The sequence below is a fragment of the Anguilla rostrata genome, chromosome 13 (genome assembly GCF_018555375.3).
Source record: "Anguilla rostrata isolate EN2019 chromosome 13, ASM1855537v3, whole genome shotgun sequence".
NCBI classification, from domain to species: domain Eukaryota; kingdom Metazoa; phylum Chordata; class Actinopteri; order Anguilliformes; family Anguillidae; genus Anguilla; species Anguilla rostrata.
In genome coordinates, this window is record NC_057945.1 from 20,039,559 (window position 1) to 20,061,636 (window position 22,078).

Consider the following 22,078-nt stretch of genomic DNA (forward strand, 5'->3'; position numbering starts at 1 on the left):
TACAAAAATGCAGCCGGCTAACGCTTTCAATGTTCAATAGCTCCCAGACAATAGGGCCTAGGACCATCAAACCACTGCTAGAGTGTTCACAGACAGCGGCCCCGAGAAGCAGAGCCTATGCTTCGGGCGCTACGTTCCCGTGCGATTTTACACGAATATTTCCAAACCTGACTTTAACCACCGATCGGAAAAAAATGCAGCCGGCTAACGCTTTCAAAGTTCAATAGCTCCCAGACAATAGGGCCTAGGACCATCAAACCACTGCTAGAGTGTTCACAGACAGCGGCCCCGAGAAGCAGAGCCTATGTTTCGGGCGCTACCACCCCGCGCGATTTTACACGAATATTTCCAACCCTGACTTTAAGCCGCCGACCGGAAACAAAGGCACCCGGCTAACGCTTTCAAAGTTCAATAGCTCCCAGACAATAGAGCCTAGGACCATCAAACCACTGCTAGAGTGTTCACAGACAGCGGCCCCGAGAAGCAGAGCCTATGTTTCGGGCGCTACCACCCCGCGCGATTTTACACGAATATTTCCAACCCTGACTTTAAGCCGCCGACCGGAAAAAATGCAGCCGGCTAACGCTTTCAATGTTCAATAGCTCCCAGACAATAGGGCCTAGGACCATCAAACCACTGCTAGAGTGTTCACAGACAGCGGCCCCGAGAAGCAGAGCCTATGCTTCGGGCGCTACCACCCCGCGCAATTTTACACGAATATTTCCAACCCTGACTTTAAGCCGCCGACCGGAAAAAATGCAGCCGGCTAACGCTTTCAATGTTCAATAGCTCCCAGACAATAGGGCCTAGGACCATCAAACCACTGCTAGAGTGTTCACAGACAGCGGCCCCGAGAAGCAGAGCCTATGTTTCGGGCGCTACCACCCCGCGCGATTTTACACGAATATTTCCAACCCTGACTTTAAGCCGCCGACCGGAAAAAAATGCAGCCGGCTAACGCTTTCAATGTTCAATAGCTCCCAGACAATAGGGCCTAGGATCATCAAACCACTGCTAGAGTGTTCACAGACAGCGGCCCCGATAAGCAGAGCCTATGCTTCGGGCGCTACCACCCCGCGCGATTTTACACGAATATTTCCAACCCTGACTTTAAGCCGCCGACCGGAAAAAAATGCAGCCGGCTAACGCTTTCAATGTTCAATAGCTCCCAGACAATAGGGCCTAGGACCATCAAACCACTGCTAGAGTGTTCACAGACAGCGGCCCCGAGAAGCAGAGCCTATGCTTCGGGCGCTACGATCCCGTGCGATTTTACACGAATATTTCCAAACCTGACTTTAAGCCGCCGATCGGAAAAAAATGCAGCCGGCTAACGCTTTCAAAGTTCAATAGCTCCCAGATAATAGGGCCTAGGACCATCAAAGCACTGCTAGAGTGTTCACAGACAGCGGCCCCGATAAGCAGAGCCTATGCTTCGGGCGCTACCACCCCGCGCGATTTTACACGAATATTTCCAACCCTGACTTTAAGCCGCCGACCGGAAAAAATGCAGCCGGCTAACGCTTTCAATGTTCAATAGCTCCCAGACAATAGGGCCTAGGACCATCAAACCACTGCTAGAGTGTTCACAGACAGCGGCCCCGAGAAGCAGAGCCTATGCTTCGGGCGCTACACCCCGCGCGATTTTACACGAATATTTCCAACCCTGACTTTAAGCCGCCGACCGGAAAAAAATGCAGCCGGCTAACGCTTTCAATGTTCAATAGCTCCCAGACAATAGGGCCTAGGACCATCAAACCACTGCTAGAGTGTTCACAGACAGCGGCCCCGAGAAGCAGAGCCTATGCTTCGGGCGCTACGATCCCGTGCGATTTTACACGAATATTTCCAAACCTGACTTTAAGCCGCCGATCGGAAAAAAATGCAGCCGGCTAACGCTTTCAAAGTTCAATAGCTACCAGATAATAGGGCCTAGGACCATCAAAGCACTGCTAGAGTGTTCACAGACAGCGGCCCCGAGAAGCAGAGCCTATGTTTCGGGCGCTACCACCCCGCGCGATTTTACACGAATATTTCCAACCCTGACTTTGAGCCGCCGACCGGAAAAAAATGCAGCCGGCTAACGCTTTCAATGTTCAATAGCTCCCAGACAATAGGGCCTAGGACCATCAAACCACTGCTAGAGTGTTCACAGACAGCGGCCCCGAGAAGCAGAGCCTATGCTTCGGGCGCTACGTTCCCGTGCGATTTTACACGAATATTTCCAAACCTGACTTTTAGCCACCGATCGGAAAAAAATGCAGCCGGCTAACGCTTTCAAAGTTCAATAGCTCCCAGACAATAGGACCTAGGACCATCAAACCACTGCTAGAGTGTTCACAGAACAGTCAAAAATCAGGCCTGAATATTGTACTTTTTTATTGACCTTGCATTTTTTCAGCTTTACCGTCTGTTTGAATGCCACAACAAAGCTGCTTATCTTTAATTAATCAGTATTATATTTATAAGAAGTATGCATGAAATTAATCAATTTTTCTGTCAATCCTTCTGTTCTCTGTCCCTGACACCCTGACAAAGAGAGAGGTGCCCATTTTGAAATAACTAATCTCTCTCTCTCTCATTAAAATGCCTTTGTTAGAATAAATGGCATAAAAAAATGAATAAAAAAGCAACACAATATGCAATTTACAATAAACAAAAAATCTCTGGAACTGATCAGTTAAGGACTATGTTCATTTTTTCTCTCTCTTGCCCATGGCAAGCTGTCACATTTTGTGTAGATGACTCTATGACTTCTGGTACTTCTCCCACACATATGCATAATTTTCCATCATGTGATTTGCTGTCATATGATGTGACACTGATTTTGACTTGATTTACGAAAGCTTGTCTTGTTGAATGAACATAAAGGTCAGGCGAGGAGAAAGTAGAATTCAGTTTCTAATTCCCCTGATTCATAGTTTACAAAATCTCTCCTCTCTGGGCTCTTCCACTCTTTCTTATGGTGCCCTTTTTCTATTTCCAGAGTATGACCACTGAGTCTATGAATTTTTATGGTGTATCTCTGTTTGGGTTTTTTAATATTTACTGTGCTAAAGTATATTCTCTCTATATATCTCTCTCTCTCCTGGATATTCATATCTATCTTGGTTGATTTCTTTACCTGCCCTGGGGCTGCACAATTGAGGACTCAAACCCTCTGTCCTCAGTCAAATGATATCAAAGCAGATATAGCTGAGGAGACTGGAATACATTAGTAAATGTATCTGCAGTGTGGGATGTTCTGCTGCAGGAAAGCATTTGAGTCACATACAGTTCCGGACCAGTTGGTGAGTCAAATCTTATGAATTACACAATCTTATGAATTACACTGTAAAAAAAAAATTTAAAAAAAAAGATAAGTAAAATCTTGCTACAAAATGAGTATGTTCTTGTTATTCTTTGTAAGGTTGAAGGGGCAGTATGCTGGCTGAGTGCTCAGACTGTAGGGTTCCTGAGCTGAGGGGAACAGAACACAATGGGTCCATCTAAGATGACTGACTAGTTGAGTGACAGGCTGGATAATTTGAGTGTTTTCTCATTGGTCGTGTAACATGGTCACCCTGACAGCTGTGGCAGCTCCCGCCCGCCCCCTCAAAACTCTCCAAACGGCCAGAGGCTTAACAAGGGAGGTCATTAATGAGCCACACAGGCTTAAATGTGCCAGTTAGAAAACAGAAAAGGGATGCCATATGCTATGGGCACTGGTTTGCCAGATACTAAAGGAAGGATGCATTTACTCTCTTAAACTCGGTAACAAACTGCTAATACACTTTCTACCTTTTTTAAAATAAACAAATTGCATGATGTGTACAGTGCTGTGAAAAACTATTTCCTCTACTGCGTATTTGTCACACTGAATAGACTGGTTGAAAGATGTAATATTAGACAAAGGGGAACTGAGTGAACACAAAACACATTTTAAAAAATTATTTATTTTATGTAATGAAAAAAGTTACCCAACACCCATGTGAAAAAGTAAGTGTTAGTTAGTTGCTCAATCAAACCACAGTGAGAGCCATTATCTCTAAATGGAGAACACTTGGAACAGTAGTGAATCTTCACAAATTCACCATTGGCTCGCCTGCCAAATTTCTTCAAGAGTGCAGCAACAACAAACTTGGGAAGTCACAAAAGATCCTAGAAAAACTTTCAAAGAACTGCAGGCCTCTCTAGGCTCAGCTGAGGTCAGTGTTCATGAATGGAAATTCATCCTAAAATAGAATTAATGGGGAGAGTAGCAAGGTGGAATCTGCTGCTAACCAAGAGAAACCTCAATGCTGCTCTAAGGTTTGCAAAAGAGAAAAAGCACCTGGATGATCCCCAAGCCTTTTGGAATAAGGTTTTATGGACAAATGAGGCAAAAGTGGAACTTTCTGATGACACTGATCTCATTATGTCTGCTGTAAGGCATTTCACAGTAAGAGCATCATACACACTGTCAATCAAGGTGGTGGTAGTGTGATGGTGTGTGGATGCTTTGCTGCCTCGGGACCTGGACAACTTGCCAGTATTGAAGGAACCATGAATTACACTCTGAACCAGAAATTTCTTTAGGAGAATGTCAGGTCATCTGTCCATGAACTGAAGCTAAAGTGTAATTGGATTATGCAGCAAGACAAAGATCCAAAACACAAAAGCAAGTCCGCATCTGAATGGCTGTGTGAGGATGGAAAGCAGTCAAACAGGAGGCCAACAACAGAAATAGGGTGAATGGTGGGGGTCTTCAGTCAGCAGAGAGATGCAGAAGGTAACTTCAAAACTCACCATGACCTTTCTGATTATGGGAGATTGCAATCAATTACAGAGACACAGAGAGAGAGAAGTGTCCATTATAAAAAAATTTCTCTTTCTCCCTAGATGTGATTGATTCATCTAGCTGATTACACAGCCTCACCTGTGTGGCTCTACAGGACTGCTACTGTTGACCTCAACTGTATCAAGCCTCGTCCTAAATATCCCAAGGGTCTCCAGAATTCAGGTGTTTATAAGTAAAAGCGCAAGCCTGGGAGGAATTGGCAATGTGGAGGGGGAAGGGGCCTTGGGAGCCGTATGTGTTTAGACTCCGCCCCTATTCACCCATCCACCCCTATAACTTCCTCCATATATCAGCAAATTCCTTAATGAGCACAAAGTACTGGCTTTAATATCTGTAAAATACACTCAAGGAAGCTTTTCTTGCTTTAACTGATCTCCAAGTTGTTGTAATGCACAAATGACAAAAAAAAAAAAGGTTTAACAAATTGAGTCATCTGCTGGGTTATTACAAAACAAGGTAAATAGAACTCCAAATTGCTTCAGGCATTAAGCCATCTCAAAAGTATTATTTTCGCTTAACCTGATATAAAACCACCCTAATCTTGAATACATTTATAGCCTTGTTTACTTGTTTCAAAACCCTGCTGTTCCTTTTAAAACTGATTGTTACTGATTAGTCTTACTGACATGTTGGGGACTTCAAGCATAAATTTACCAGATGCAATCTACATCTTTTTAGCCTCGACATACCGTAATTTGCTGTGCTTTATATTGAGATTAATTAAAATACATGGTGCAGGTCCTTAAATGTTTGATTTTTTGATTAAATTCAGAGCTTCTACACAGGAAATGATCCAAAAGAACATAAATTATCTCTCTCTCCTCACGGTTCGTTCAAATGTTTTTCTTTAAACATACAATTGGGAATATTCATTTTGCCATGCAAAATGCCTCATTCTGAATTATGAATTGTTTTTTTATGATACTGTTTTATTAGAATTGAGTCAGAGGCATTCATTTCATTGGCTTTGGATTCAGAAGTGAGCAGTTTGTGTTTCTGTGTTAAAGAGCTTTGTGTATCTGACCAGTGTTTTGAAAAATGTTAAGCCTGATTGATTTGTGAAAGGCCCTGCATTTAGAATGTGGTGTGAGTTGCTCAGTTTTTCTTGATTTTATGGGTTGCTTTGGTAGAGCAAAGCATACACCAAAATACAACCACATCTGCATGCACCTACACTGAAATCTCTGACAAAAGCAGCCTTCTAAACATCATCTTTGTAATATCTCCCATGAGTTTCCACTGTTAATGGTCCACTCTGTTCACAGTCTTTATCTGTTGTGGATTCTGTTCTGACATGAAAACGGATGGAATATATTAAACTCTGCAGGTTCCATGCCTTACAGGAACGTCTGCACTGATGACAGATGTTTTTGGGGTTTGGTGAACAAGTTGTCATTAGTTGATTAGTCTCTCTGTTGATTGAGGTACATTCTTCAGGTTAGCAGTGTGCATACAGCAATCATAACCACAGAGTTGCTGATGAAAATCTACCTCTTCAAACTGCACCTTTAGTCCATCAGCCCTGGCTTGGCTCTTTTTTCCCCTCTCTTATTTCCAGACATGTCTTTACTGCTGTTGCTGTTTTTGATTATCATTCTTTTACTGTGGACCAATGTGTGTTTAATTTAGCCTTCAAGCCCAAGATGCAGTTGGATTGTGTTGGGTCATGTTGTTTTTGTTAGTGATCAGGTTATGTTTGGTTAGCTGTAGGGGCGTGTTAGGTAATGTTGCAGCTGTCTGTGGGTCATGTTGTGGTTGTGTTTACTTGGTGGTAATGCTGCTTTTGGCTCATTGGGGTTGCGTTTGGCCAATGTTGGGGTTGTTTTTAGTTTTGAGGTTGCATCTAGGCAGCGTCAGCATGTAGTCAAAATGTGTAAAGTCAGAAACACTGAAAAGGGGTGCAGCTAACGCTAGTCTGATGTGAAGTGTCAGTGGAGTTGAATCGACAGCAGAACTGGTGGATGGCAATGGAACAGGTCTGACAATGGAAAAGGGAGCTGCTGCTTCTGCTCATTGCCCTCTCAACTGGATGAACCACCACACATCTGCATTATGAATTAGCTTTTTTTATGCAGAAATTTTCAGTTCTCCAAAGTGAGGAAAAAAGAGAGGTACAAGGCTCATTGTAATGACAAAATATAACAATGATCAGAAACAGGAAACATGAGAAAGGAGATCCATTTTGACTACTCACGCCCCCTTCCCCACACCCTTACCTATATGTACCCTATGTATTTCCCTGTGCTTTTATCACAAATGAGTCTAGCATCGCTTTCACTGATGCATCTGTTGCCAGGCAACACCTCATCTCCTAGGTAACCATTGACAATAAAAGCAGCATTTTCCATTTCAGATGATGGTACACAGTATAGAAGGGCTGCTGTGGTTACATGCACACCGCTGGCATTTAATTTTCACAAAATTCTTTGACCTTCTCTCTGAAGCCAGCCCCCTGGCAGATGGCAAAGATGTGGATGCATTTCAACAGCTGTGCTTTGCGTCTCAGGCCATTTCAGACTGTAGGAGAGGGATGGAGTCAAAGCACACCTTGAATTTGATGAATACCTGCATTTCATCATAGTTAAAATGCACTCAGGTTTAAATAAATTCCTTACCTGCAGCACAGTCCTTTTAACATTATATTTAATTTTAATGAAGTCATATTATTTATTCATAGAAAATAGGAAATGGGTTTTTTTTTCCATTGGAAGTTAGATCTTTGCAATAATCAAGGTGAAATATAACCCAAACTCTTTGTTGTTTGTAATGTTTTAATAACGTTAGCCTGCATATGTGCAATGCTTTTGTGTTAGATGCAGTTAGGTGGAAATAAATTGGCTGACGGTGGGCGATCTTTGATGAAGCAGTATAGCCTGCAAATGAGAAACATCAGCTCTCCCTTTGATGGGACTGCTGGCTTGTCCTGCTAAGATGCTAGGTTCTATGGTGTGGCGTGTCTGCCATGGCCTTGCCAGAGAGGGAGGAATTCACTCCAGGCCTGTTTTTCTCTCACTACACGAAGAAGGGTTAAATAAAAATGTATAAATAAAAACAAATGATAGATAAAACATGAATAAATAATATATATAATGAATTGGTAAGTTCATTTATTCATTAATACTTTATATACTGCATAGTTGCTTACATCCCTACCTCTCCAAATCAATAATATGTGAGGTATATACTGGTCATGTCATGTTAGTTATCTAGAGCAGTGGTGTCAAACTCGTGCCATGGAGGGCCGTGTGTATGCAGGTTTTCATTCCAACCAATTAATGCTGCCTTAATTGAGTCCAATTACTCATTCAGCCATATGCGTTTAACTGCATTGAAGCACAGAATATAAGAATTTTTATTTAGACAATGCGGGTCACCATAGACGTCGGGTCACCATTGTGCACAAACCTGCATCCCTAATTCAGCAAATAATTTAACTAATTATATAATCAAGATCTGAGGCTGGAATGAAAACCTGCATACACACGGCCCTCCATGGTACGAGTTTGACACCACTGATCTAGAGCACATGCTAGTTAGGTGGCATTAGTTATATGAGGGAATTTTATCTGATGTTAATTGTGGGGTTTTTGTTAGTTTGTGACAACATATAATTCATATAATTGATAATATGTGCCACTTGTTTTTGGGTTATAAGTTAGGCTATGTGCCATTAGGTATGTGGGGTTTATGTGCTTAACATTGGTTATGTGGAGTATATGTTACTGTACGTGATTCTAGCTACATTCTAGAATATGCTAGTGGTCTGAATGTATACAGATGATCCAAGTCTCCCCTTCATCAGAGGTGGGTAACTCGGCTTCAAAGAGTAAAAAGACTGACCGTGTATTTGCTCCACCCCCATGCACTAAACCAGCTGACTCTAACTAGCATAACTCTTCAGCATGATAGGAGACCTAATTATTGTAATCAGCTGGTTTAGTGCATGTTGGTGGAGCAAATACATGGTCAGTATTTTTACAGCCGGGTTACCCACCTCTGCCCTTCATACACTTGTGAACGGCAAACCTGTTGCCATAACAACTACAATGAAACTTCATTGTAGGGTGCACGTCATGCAATGCCCCCTCAAAAAAATTAGCTGTCCAACTGAGAAATTGATTTCAGCTGTCAGATTAATAGAACCATGTCAAATTATATACAAACAAGTCATTAAATATACTTTCAGCTGTTAAAGAATCAGCAACAGTTAATAGAGTATGAATCCAGTTGTAAATCCAGTTAGTGAGGATCTTTCTGCATTCCGTTCCTGTGTTTCCCTCTGTGTTGCCCTATGTGTGGGCCTGTGTATTGCCCAGTGTGGCCCTATGTGTAGTCATGTGTATGTCTGCAGCCGTGGGCTTATCTCTACTGACAACCGTTAAAGCATCACAACAGCTTTGCCCTGTGTTTTTTTTTTTTTTTTTTTTTCAGACTATCAGAATGTTGTTCACTATGGAGAGGGAAAAAAAAAACAAAAAAAAAACAGGTGTGCACAGGTAAGGAGAGCAGTTTCCAATCCGGCCTCATCTGCTCTTTCAGGTGTGTTAGTCCCTCAGTCTTCAGCGGTACAAGCCATTTTAGCACTGATTGTTCCAGAGTTTATTAAACTGCCTGGAAGAATCAGCTTCTGCTTACTCTGATGGGAAAACAAAATCTCAAAAAAATCACAAAAAGATAAAAACACCAAGGCAGGAGGAGGTGTAGCAGACACAGGTGAGACGCTCAGTATTTTCAATAATACTACTACTACTAATAATAATAATAATCATAATCATAATAAAACAACTTCATCGTTTTTTGTATTTTTTTCTCTTTCTTCTAATTTGGAATACCCCATCATATCCTTAGGACCATCTAGTCTCTGCAATCCCTCCTGCCAGTTTGCGAAAGCACAGAAAACCACTTACTTCACACTCCATAGTCCACCAGCTGAGCTGTGCAGCCATTCCACTGGTGGAATACACTCCCAGCACAGCTGGTGCAGCCAAACTACAGACCCCAAAGGAGAGAATTTCACGAAATGAGACACTGTTGGACTATTTCGCTGCCGGGAGCCCCCTCTCACTGCAGAAACCTTGGCCCTGTACAGCTGCTGGTCAGTGGCAATACTAGTACAATCACCCTCTCTCCGAGCATAAACCTGCCAGAGCATCTCTTTCCAGAACATTTCACTTTTTCTATCAAACAAACAAAATACCTTGCTTGGCTTGTATGTTTGCACAAACAGGCCTGCAGCAGCACACTTAGCTCACATGTGACTGAGTGCAGGTGCTTGACAGGTGCTGGTGGATTGGTGCTTAATTACTGTTGCAGCTCAATTTGGCCAAATTAAGAGTTTTACAGGAATGAAAGCCAGTATAGTGTGTCCCCATAGCCAGGTTTGAGAGAAACTACTTCAGCTATCTCAGGACAAGCTCTCTAATGCAGTGGTTCTCAAACTCGGTCCTGGGGGAAACCCTGTGTATGCTGGTTTTCATTCCAATCTGAACAGCAATCCCAGAATTTTAACAAGCTGTTAATTTTTCTTAATTAGGTGCTTTTCATGTTTTAGAGCTGGGGTTCCAGAAAGGGCCAGTGTGGGTACACACACCTGATTCTACTAAACAATCACTAGAGTCATCGCTAAGAAACTTGATTAGTAGAATCAGGATCAGGTGTGTGCACCCACACTGGCCCTTTCTGGATAAGACTGGGGACCCCAGCTCTAAAGCACAAAAAGCACCTAATTAAGAAAAATTAACAGCTTGTTAAAATTCTGGGATTGCTGTTGAGGTTGGAATGAAAACCAGCATACACAGGGGTCCCCCAGGACCGAGTTTGAGAACCACTGCTCTAATGTGCTCTCAAGCCATTTTTCCCAAACTCAACAGGTCTATTAATTTATATCAATCCACCAGTACTGGTGCTGTTATTCATTCACGTATAGACGTTTTCATACATACAGTGAGACAGACAGAGAGGAAGAGAGAGCATAGAATTCAAAGTTCTCATTCCAATTCCCGGCATTCATATGAGCACAATGAAGGAAAAGGAGACCCAGAGGACGTGTGGCTGCTTGACAGAGCCAAGACAATTGAGTGGTGGCTTTCTTTTTTTTCATTTTCCATGTAATGGTTGTTTAAGTGGTGTCTGCAATGCTGGATAAATTTGGAAATCTCTGACTGGTCCGCTGGCTGGTAATGCAGAGCGTGCACACCACAAATTGATATTCATGACCCCACAGGAGCAGTAATCACATCTTGTTACAGAACCAACGGCGTCCACTTTCTCTCCTCAAATTCAACACGGGGGTATAATATAAGTGAATTTTCTTATTTGAAACACAATCGGCTGTGACTTGCTGTTGTCTGAGAGGGCTGTTGTGTGAGTCTTTGCTAGTGCTCAATGTTCTGTGCTGAAGAAATCTTCCTGTTTTTTAAACTAAGGACCTCTGTGTCAGAATTCTGCCTCCCCACAATGCAGTGCTCCCTTGGCCCTTTACCCTTTAGTTAGAATTTCAAGCCTGGTTAGTCCTCCAGGAAGCACAAATGTACAGGTTTCATTTTATATCATTATGCAAAGTTACAATATAGCCACCCTGCAGCATGTGAGGTACTACATTTAGTGTCTGCATATAGTTGCAAAAACCAAGAGGGTCAAAAATCTCTGTGTTGGGATCTGAGCTGTGTGCAGACCAGGTTGGTTGGGTTTAGCCTGTTAAACATGTTTTGCATAAATCAAACCAAAAACCAATGAAGACCTTGGACTGCACACTTCTCCAATGAAATTAGAAGGTGTCATGTGTTACACTTTGCCCACCAATACAAAGGGGCCGTATTCACAAAACATTTTATCTTACCACTTCTAAAAGTGACACTAAAAGTTACAAGCAAAGAGTTATATCTGAAAACATATTGACAAGGCTGCTGATCCCAACTTTTGCTAAGGAATGGGGAGAACACTTAAGCTAAGAGAAAGAGCAGGGCTGACCTCATTGCTACGGATGATGTCATGTTTCATGAATGAGCTTACTTGCTATGCCGACAGTGATGGGTTGATAGAGGATGTGTGAATGCATTATAACAATACTGTAGCGGGAGGTACTAATTAACATTTCACAGATTTAGGAGCTGATTTTATTGCTGAAATGCTTTGTGAAGTACTCTTACGCCAAAAACTTAGGTTAGGAATGATGCACCCATTATTTTTAAGAGTTTCTCTTAAATCGGCAAGTTAGGAGCTACTTTTAGCCTTAAGATGTTTAGTGAATACAGCCTCTGGTCTTCTGCATCACAATGGAAACTGGAGTGAGTACATTAGAGTCCCAAAATTGTCAGGACCATACTAGTGAATATAATAAGCTGGGTGGAAGATGACAGGGTTCAACTTAAGATTCATAAACATAGACTCTTGTTGTCAATTGCTGAGCAAAGCATTATACAACACATCGAATGAGCATCCATGAGATAATTTTCTATCCAACAATTCAAATCTGTACTTCAGTAATCTCACCCAGGAAGGAAGGGATTTGGGGTTTTATTGCTCACTAACAACTCCTCTGGCTGGTGGGGTACCTGTTGTCTGTCCACACCAGATGAGCAGCACCTCCTAGCAGGAAATAATGCATTTCGGGGGATGTGTGCTAGAGTGTCAGACTCACGGCTTGACAAAGGATGTTGCAATAACAACTGTGATTGGGTATTTCACAGCTGTGCTGAAAAATCATTGTGTGGCGTAGCCGAATAAGTTAATCCAATGAACAAATACTGCTTACTGATGATTATATACCTGGAACACAAAATCAATGACATGTTAAAAACATAATTGTCGTAAATATTTCCACTGCTTGGGGGGTCACTTTAGTCACCTAAACAGCAATGTTCTGGCACACACCTTTTTTGAATTATGCTCTTTTGTCCAGCACCTACACTGAATTATATATTTGGGTTTACTTTGGTGAAACTCCAAACTTTTCAGAACATTGTACATCTGGAGCTCAGCACAGCTACAACCCACAACTGCCTTCAGATCTGCTGTGCAATGGCTAGACATTTATGATCACCCTAAACTCCCTACACCTTGTGAAAACAAGACATATTCCTGAGATTAATTTCTAAACTAGTGTTTCATTCTAATACAACAATTACTATGTGTAAGCTGCTACGTGCCTCTAGTGCTCATTTTTCTTAAAGTTATGGGAAGTATGATTGCAAGCACTGTTTTGTGCCCTGAATTGTGCTGAAGTTCTGATGTCTTTTCTGTGTGTTGAGTTTCCTACGGTGCGTTGTATATTCAGTTAATGAGTCCTATCAGTCCTAATAACCCATCCTTTAATCTTACTGCATCATCAGACAGGCTGATTGAGCTTTTATTCCACTGCCTTTGAAATCTCTCATGACCAGTTCAAGGAAAAGACTATTCCTTTCCTCACTCAGTTACCATTAGAAATAAAATCATCTCTCTCTCTCTCTCAAAAACAGAAATGAGAAAAGTACCCCAGAACACCAGTCTTTCTCTCTCTCTCTCTCTCTCTCAAATAAATTTGCTTCATTCGCCCTCCTCTCAACTTCAATTTGAAATATGGAGGTGCTTCATTGGCATGACCGGAAACAGTGCACAACAAGAAATTCATCTGCTTTTCCTCCCTTGAGTTCACAAACATCACTTTTTATTATTAGCCTGTTGTTTTAATGAGAGCCAAAAGAGAGCTTGGTGTGTACAGGAAGGGATGATCCCCTCCGCTGCTGTGCCTCTGCAGAGCCCATCCCGGGGCACAGATCATCTCTGTTTCCACTCCAACACCTCTGACTTTCACACTGTCACACAGTAGCTAGAAGTCCTTGTCATCTATCTTTAAATAGTTTTTACAGCCAGTGAACAATGAAATTAATCAAGATGAATCAAGTGGTGAGGAACTCTGGATCTGAGATTAAACATTGGTTCCTTTGCATTAGAAGTATAATTTTTATTGCAATAACTAGAACAGAAATTGTTTAATTGACAAGGCAAATGAATGAATAAAAGAGGCTGTTTTGCTTATATAGACATTTGTGTTTCCATTTGCGACTGTCGAGATAACTGTTTTGTGCTCTAACTCCAGTAAAATAACTGCTAACTGTAGTAAACTAACTCTAGCAAACCAACTTGATTAGCGAAGCAGCTCATAGTGACCAGTAACAATCCAAATTTTAGGTTATTCTCCAGAGCACAATATACAAAGGATGTTTCAATATGCAGTATATTTGTACTTAATTCTTGATTTGAGAGGGTTCTGTGACAGGTTGGTCTAAAATGTCAGCAACTTCCGTATGTCAGGAGGTCACATCTCAGCTTTGGGCACTGTTTTTTCACCCTAGAACATGGAGTCAACCCAGAACTGCTTCAGTAAAAGCTTAATTAACCTCCCTGAATGGGCAATGTACCAAATGTAAAATTATATCTGTCCTATAACAGGGCGCTTTCTGAGTAACTGTGTAAAAGTTACTACATTTAAATGATAGCTGACTGCTTCCTTGGGTACATACAGAAGGGTGACATAAGCAGAATAAATGAGTGGAGAAACATAACAAATGCAGATGCTTCCATACAGGTGTACTGCTTGATGCAATTAAGCAATTAACATCCTATCATGCTCTGTGGCATGTATAAAACTGCTGAGCAGGCCCAGTCGACCTTGATTTTGGATGAAGATGGCTAGAGGAAAAGATCTAAGTGACTTTGAAAGAGGGTTCATTATTGGGGCACAGGTGCCAGGAGCTTCAGTCACAAAGACAGCTCAACTGGCTAGTGTTTCAATAGGGACAGTGACTAAAGTGACATGTGCATTCAGATCTATTTGGGTCAGAAATTGCGATGCACATTTGATGACCATGATGCTCATGCTAATGAATTCTTACTCTGATGACTGAGAATGTCAATGTAGGATGCAATCAGACTGTCAGCAAGAAGAGTCCGTCAACGACTACACGGAGTGATATTATTGTAGGGTTGCAGTGCATAAACCTCTCATTACAAAGACAAATGCACGTTTGAGAGTACAGTGGTGCAAAAACCATAGGTACTGGTCTACAGAGAAAGAGTGATATGGTAAGATGAGTCATCATTCACCACATTCTTGACAAGTGGGCGAGTGCATGTGTGGTGTACACCAAGAGAACGGTACAGGCCTGAATGATTGACCCCTACAGTGAGGGGGTCCGGTGGCTCTGTTATGCTGTGGGGGGCATTTGACATGGTTTGAGTCCACTTGTCCCCTTGGAGGGAAGGGTCACTGCAAATCAATACAAAGTTATTCTGAATGATCGCCTTTATTTAATTTATATTTATAACATTTCTATCATGATGGGAGAGGTCTTTTCCAGGATGACAATGCCCCTATCCACAGGGCACGAGGGGGTCACTGAATGGTTTGGTGAGTATGAAAACGGTGTGAATCATATCTTATGACCTTCGCAGTCACCAGATCTCAATCCAATTGAACACCTAGAGAGGGAGATTTTGGACCAACATGTTAGACTGCACTCTCCAGCACCATCATCAAAACACCAAATTAGGGAGTATATTAGGAAGAATGGCATTCCATCCCTCCCGTAGAGTTCCAGAGATATGTAGAATCTATCCCAAGGTGCATTGAAGCTGTTCTGGTGGCTCGTGGCCCAAAGCGTTACTAAGACACTTTATCTTGGTTTTTCCTTTAATTTGTCACCAGTCTGTATTTCTGAGCGGTGTGCACTGTGGAAAAATGTCAGCAAGTCAAAACCTGAATGGTCAGTTTAACTGGTCAGAGGAAAAAAGCATTGGGATATTTCTGGCTACATACGTGCACTCTTATTACATGAATCTCTTATTAAGCCATCTAACATTTTCGTTATTCACACTTACACTCATGAAACAATTCAATATTGACAGCAACTCGCGGCAAGGGTGACGTAACACATACAAGCTGCCTGCTTAAACGGTGCACTTGGCAAATAGGCAGCTCATGCTGGTATTGTAAACAGCAGTCGCGCGACAGAGGAGAGAGTTGCGACGTTGAACACTCCGGTAAGTTTTTCAAACAGTTAATTAAATTTATCATCGTTTACGTGCAGAAATGCTAATATGAATAATGGTTATACACTACTTTATGTGTTAATTTATTAGTAAATTGGACAATTGCATACATTATCTATATTGCAGATGAGAAGCCTAATTTGTGTGTATAATATTCTATCTATTTTACACGTCTACATACCGACGTACTGTACTGTCATTGTATATATAGTATAACTTATTAGAACTAATCTATCATTCAGCAAGGTATAACAGGATTTTGTTTAGTCTGTCTACAAAACGAAACATAAAATTGTATTATTAGACACGTTTGACCGTTCTAAAGGTATGGAACGGTTTTGTCTTCCTTCATAAATACTGATTATTTCGTTTCATGGTTAAATATGTTAATCTCGTGGGTTTTGTGCAGTTCTGAATTTTCTAAGATACCCTTATATGATAAAATGGTGAAATTGCCTTAAATGAAACGGTACATTATTATTTATTTATTTATTGTATCCAAAATCTGCAGTGAAACACCACCATGGAAAATATTTCCAACCCAGAGAGCACGAACTCTCCGTGCAACCGCTCTAAGGAGTTGTATGCCTTCGGTTCCAAGAACTGGACCGATTCAAACTGCGTCTCCCCGCCGCAGTACTTCTATCGAGACTTCTACATCATTCTGCCGATCATCTACTCTGTCATATGTGCCGTGGGATTGACAGGAAATACGGCTGTCATTTATGTTATACTCAAAGCGCCCAAAATGAAGACGGTGACTAATATGTTCATCCTGAACTTGGCTATCGCAGATGACTTGTTCACTTTAGTGCTGCCTATCAACATTGCTGAACATCTTTTGCATTACTGGCCCTTCGGTGAGACGTTATGCAAGATAATACTTTCCATAGATCACTACAATATATTCTCCAGCATATACTTTCTCACGGTGATGAGTGTCGACCGATATCTGGTGGTGCTTGCGACCGTCCGTTCGAAGAGGATGCCCCACCGCACTTACAGAGCAGCCAAAACCGTAAGCATCTGCGTGTGGCTGCTGGTCATTCTAATAGTCTTGCCTTTCACCGTCTTCGCAGGAATTTACGTTAGCCCCGACGACGTCGAGAGAAAAAGTTGCGTCTTGAGTTTTCCCAACCCGGAGGGTTTCTGGTTCAAAGCTAGCCGGATTTACACCCTGCTCCTAGGCTTCGCCTTCCCCGTCTCAACCACCTGCATCCTCTACACCGTGATGCTGTACAAGTTGAGGAACATGCGACTGAATTCCAACGCCAAGGTTCTGGATAAAGCTAAAAAGAAAGTGACTGTCATGGTGTTCATTGTTCTCGCGGTCTGCCTGTTCTGCTGGACACCGTTCCACCTTAGCACCATCGTCGCCCTCACCACGGACCTGACCTCGACGCCGCTTGTCATCGGAATCTCCTATTTCATCACCAGTCTAAGTTACGCCAACTCTTGTCTAAACCCTTTTCTATACGCCTTCCTCGACGACAGCTTTAGGAAGGCTTTCAAAAAAATGTTGGAGTGTAGACAATCCTGAATATACAGCAAGAATATGCCATATAAACGCTGCTCAAGACACTTTGACTTAGTCCCGTGCACACTTGGTATGGTCAAAGGTTTTTTCCTCACACATTAAAAAATAATCAAATTTGTTTAAAAGGTATAGCTTGTAGCTATCTGAATACAGATAAAGTTATTCTGAACTTAAACCGTTGGTCGTGTTTTTTTTTTATTTTTTACTGAGAGTATGTCTCCCTCTGGTGGAAAAAGGCACTAGTACCTCAGAGATTAAGCGGTGATTCGAAACCTAATAAACTTGAATTGCCACCAACAGTTGGTAGCCGAAAAAAATGTCACGTGAGGATATAATTAATTTGCGGCACAGCGAAATTCAATTCATACAACGTTTTAAACGTAGAAAAACATTATTGTGCAAATTTAACATTCTGACGAGAAGAAATTGATATCAAACGGTATTACACCTTGTAAATATGGACATAAAACGAATGACGTCAAGTCAATAAGTATTCTGCATTCGTGTATTTATCTTGCGCCGCTCGTATGTGTGAAAACAATGCAGTTTCCCATATTACGCCCCCTCATCCCTTCGTAATATTGCCCACCCACCAGTTCTGTAGCCGACAATTTTGTCCATTTTATGTCGTGGCATTGACTAATTTAAAATTTATTTTAAAGGTAGTTTTCCACTCATCTCCGCTCGCCACAAAAAAAGCTATTTGATCAGTTTCACTGAAGCTGCACAAAAATCATATAAGTACATATGCTTTTTAAAAATAATGCCTACTGTTCGATATTTATGTTTTTATCTATGTATTTGCTGAAGAATAAAATTTAAAAACAACAAGATGTGTCTTTATCATTTCAACTATGAGATTAGATTAGCGGTCTGAACAGTTTTTAAGTACGTCGTTGATAATATTTATTTATTTATTTATTTTATTCAGCCCTTCTCAGTCAATGTTAATCAAAGAGGAAGTCTTACTTTGTTGATAGTTTGGTGATCGCTTTCTATGCTTGTTTCCCATAGAACAGTTTTAATTATAGCTGCCTATGTGTTCAAGGTAATTATTTTTACTGGACTATCACACATGGAGGGGGTGCACACTGAAACCCCCCTCACGGTGGGTATACATACACACCGTGAGTGTAAATCAATGTTTGTTATGCAATGCCTTCGTACAAGGCATATACACCTCAACCAGAAAATATACTACATGGCCATCATGCACCACAACATACCCACAGCCATTATTTGTTGTATCATTCCCCACACCACATACTGCACATCTATCATGTGCCAGAACAGAAACCCCATCATGCACCACAGGGATGTTCTGCACTACATTAGAAGGATACTACACTATAAAGTCATCCTTTACCACAGTCATTGTAAACCACACCAAAAAACACAGTGGTATCCTGTACCATGTAATGACCCCACCATACATCACGCAACCCTCAAATATTATGAAAAAGGTACATACATATACAGTGAGCCAGGAATACACCCTGGACAGTTCACCAGTCCATCGCAGAGCACACACACCATTCACTCACACACTCATACCAGGGGGCGCTTTAGAGTCTCCAAATAGTCTAACCTGCATGTCTTTGGACTGTTGGAGGAAACCCATGTGGACACGGGGAGAACCTGCAAACTCCACACAAAAAGGCTCCAGCCAGGATTCAAACCAAGGATATACATTTTCATTTCTATGTTAAAAGAAAGAACTCAAGGATGATGCATTGTTTCTCTTTAAATTCATTTTTAATGATAAAATAATGAGCCATCATGCACAGTCTGAGTAACAAGGTGCAGACAAGAAATATGAGTAAAGGTCACGTCCCTTTATTGACAACAAATCTAAATGTATAGTCAACAGAGAGGGTCATTTGGAATATTTCAGGTTCAGGCTGCTTGCCCCTTTTGTTATGCGCACTTTCGTTCTTGGCATGAACACTGATTGTTTTTAATGACAGCTCATGTGTAATACTCAAATGAAACACTAGATGTCATGGTTAATGTTTTTATGTTATTATTAGAGCCAGATATACCGAAAATATATATAGAATATATAATTAATAAACCTTTTTCAGATTGCAAGGACTATACACCAGTGGCTAGTTTAACACAACCTGCTCCCAGACTCAGAAACATACTTTTCCTCAGTTTTGCGCAGAGATGTCTGGATTTCACAGTGGTCAGGTTTGAAATTTGTTGCATTTAAATTGCTGGCATCTGGTGCCTGTTTGGGTCGGTCTGCAGGGGGCATTGCTTCACCGAAGGCTCAGTCAGACTTGTCATCATGCCACTGCATCTTCACTGGGAAATGTAGACTGAAATAAATAATACTAAATGCTAATACTTAATTTAAGGTGACATTGGTTTTATGTTTGAAAATATAAAACTGAGTGGTGGGGGGGCATGATAGAGATACCTAACCCCCTCACTGTAGGGGTCAAGCATTCAGGCCTGTACCCTTCTCTTGGTGTACACCACACATTAATTCACCCTAATTGTCAAGAATATGTTGAATGATGACTCATCTGACCTTTTTTCACTTTTTTTCCCATATTTCTGTAGACCAGTGCATATGGTTTTTGCACCACTGAACTCTCAAATGTGCATTTGTAATGCGGGCTTTATGCACTGCAACCCTACTATAATATCCCTGTCTATGTTGTTGTCAACAGACTGCTCTAGCTGACATACTATGGTCATGTCCTGCATTGTCATTCTCAGTTGCTCTTCCGTTTTTCCTTGCAAATTGCACTAATGCACAAGCATCATGGTAATCAAATGTGCACTTTTGACCACAATTTCTGACCTTATTTACTAATGTCTTTCCCATTTAAATGCAGATGTCAGCTGAGCAGTCTTCGTGACTGAAGCTCCAGGCACCCATGCCCCAATAATGAACTCTCTTTCAAAGTCACCTAGATCTTTTCCTCTTGCCATCTTGATCCAAAATCAAGGTCAACTGGGCCTGCTCATCATTTTTATACATGTCACAGAGAATGATAGGATGTTAAATGCTTAATTGTATCATGCAGTACACCTGTATGGAAGCATCTGCATTCGTTATTTTTTTCCACTCACTTATTCAGGTTTTTCCTTTAATTTGTCACCCATCTGTATGTGTGTGTGTGAGAAAGAGAGTGAGTGTAAGTATGTTTATTTATATAATCTGTTTAGCCCTACATTAATTCTGAACTAAGTATCTATTTCCTTATTGAGATTGCTATATAAGAAGAATACAAGACAACAACAAAAAAATCCTTATTTAAATGTTTTGCAGATGGTCCTTCACCTTGTATCTCAAATCAAAATACATATAAATACATATCTCTTATATCTCAATTTCTTCACACTTGATTCTCCTGCATGGTGGTAGCTGGCCTATTTTCAAGACCACTTCCTCTCTGCTCTCTCTCAGGCATGCCAATGTTAGCCCTCATGTTCTTTGAGAATCATCAATACCCTCCACAATGGCTCACAAGTTTCTATTATGTATATGTATGTTAAAATAGCTCTCACCCTGAATGTGTTATTGCTGCAGTAAACAGAATGTTACCCTTAAAAATTATTCTATGAAAAATTACCATAAAATTGGCCAGTTTTTCATAAATTACATGCCCTCAATATAAAATATCCATGGGGCAGAAAGATAAATTCAATTTGTAATTTGTGGTTTGGGAACTATTGAAAAAGACCACCCAGATTTTGTGGTAGCTTGTGAACCTGACATTACTGAGGCTGAACACATTGTTTGAACACATAATATCCACTGGCATATTATCTCTTTTGTCTTTCAGTGTTGTGCTGAACTTTATTCATGTTAGATCATTTTCACGATCAGATTTACTAAACACAGTTTAGTAAAGATAAGCATTTTATTTTATGGGGATAAATCATCTTCATTAACGGTCCGAGCATTGAATGGAAAGTTGTTCTCTTTATCCTCATACTTTCTTCTGCCAGTTTTTGTTTATTAAAATGAATAAAACAGAATCTAAGACATGGTATTATGCACAGTTTAATGGATACAGGCGTCTAAAGATGTTACAAAATGGCTTCCAGTTTGTGGGGGTAACACATTCATGTGATTGTATGTAAGGATATAATCTGAGTAACTGTAAATAACTGTTCAGCATGCGAAGAACTCAATATGAGTTTTGTCCCAAATATGAATATGGTTCTTATGAAAATTAGATCAACAAAAATATTTTAAGAATGAGAACTCATATGTGGACACAATTGTACACTCATGACACATTCACAAACGAAGCTCAGTGATATAATGTTGATATGTGCAGCAGGTCATCATCCTCATGAAATTCCTTCATGGTTAAAATCAATTTATTTGCCCCCCAAGAAAAAAACAAAAAAAAAAACATGGCAGTAGTTTGAAACAATGTGGTTTTTCTTCTGGAACACTGAACCAGAACAGTAAATTCTGGTGGCCAAAAAACTATATTATATTCAAGCAGACATTTTAACAGTATAAAACTTTTATACTGTTAAAATTATTCATTTTAAAATGGAGTTGCAAGGGTGATGTCCATTTCCACAAATAGCTGTGTACATATTTCCATGAAAAAAATAAGCTCACGTGATTTTCTTCTGCTGAAGATGTATGTATCACTGGTATGCATGTATAACAATTATTTTACATTGATGGCTTGTTTTTAAGGAACAAATAA

General features: G+C 40.8%; 1 protein-coding gene across 5 annotated transcripts in view; it reads left to right on the top strand.

Moving 5' to 3' along the window:
• Positions 1 to 17,880, top strand: part of LOC135238014 (neuropeptides B/W receptor type 2-like) — a 46,217-nt gene extending 28,337 nt beyond the window's left edge. The window contains exons 2-3 of one of the 5 annotated variants that reach the window (XM_064305640.1): positions 9,251 to 9,315; positions 16,930 to 17,880. In XM_064305640.1, the coding sequence (XP_064161710.1) occupies positions 9,251 to 9,315; positions 16,930 to 17,390 (526 nt within the window). In that variant the 3' untranslated portion in view covers positions 17,391 to 17,880. Of the gene's footprint in view, positions 1 to 9,250; positions 9,316 to 15,750; positions 15,842 to 16,361 lie in introns of those variants that run through there. The other 4 variants (XM_064305639.1, XM_064305638.1, XR_010324984.1 and 1 more) reach the window with 4 other exon arrangements.
• The last annotated feature ends 4,198 nt before the right edge of the window (positions 17,881 to 22,078 follow it).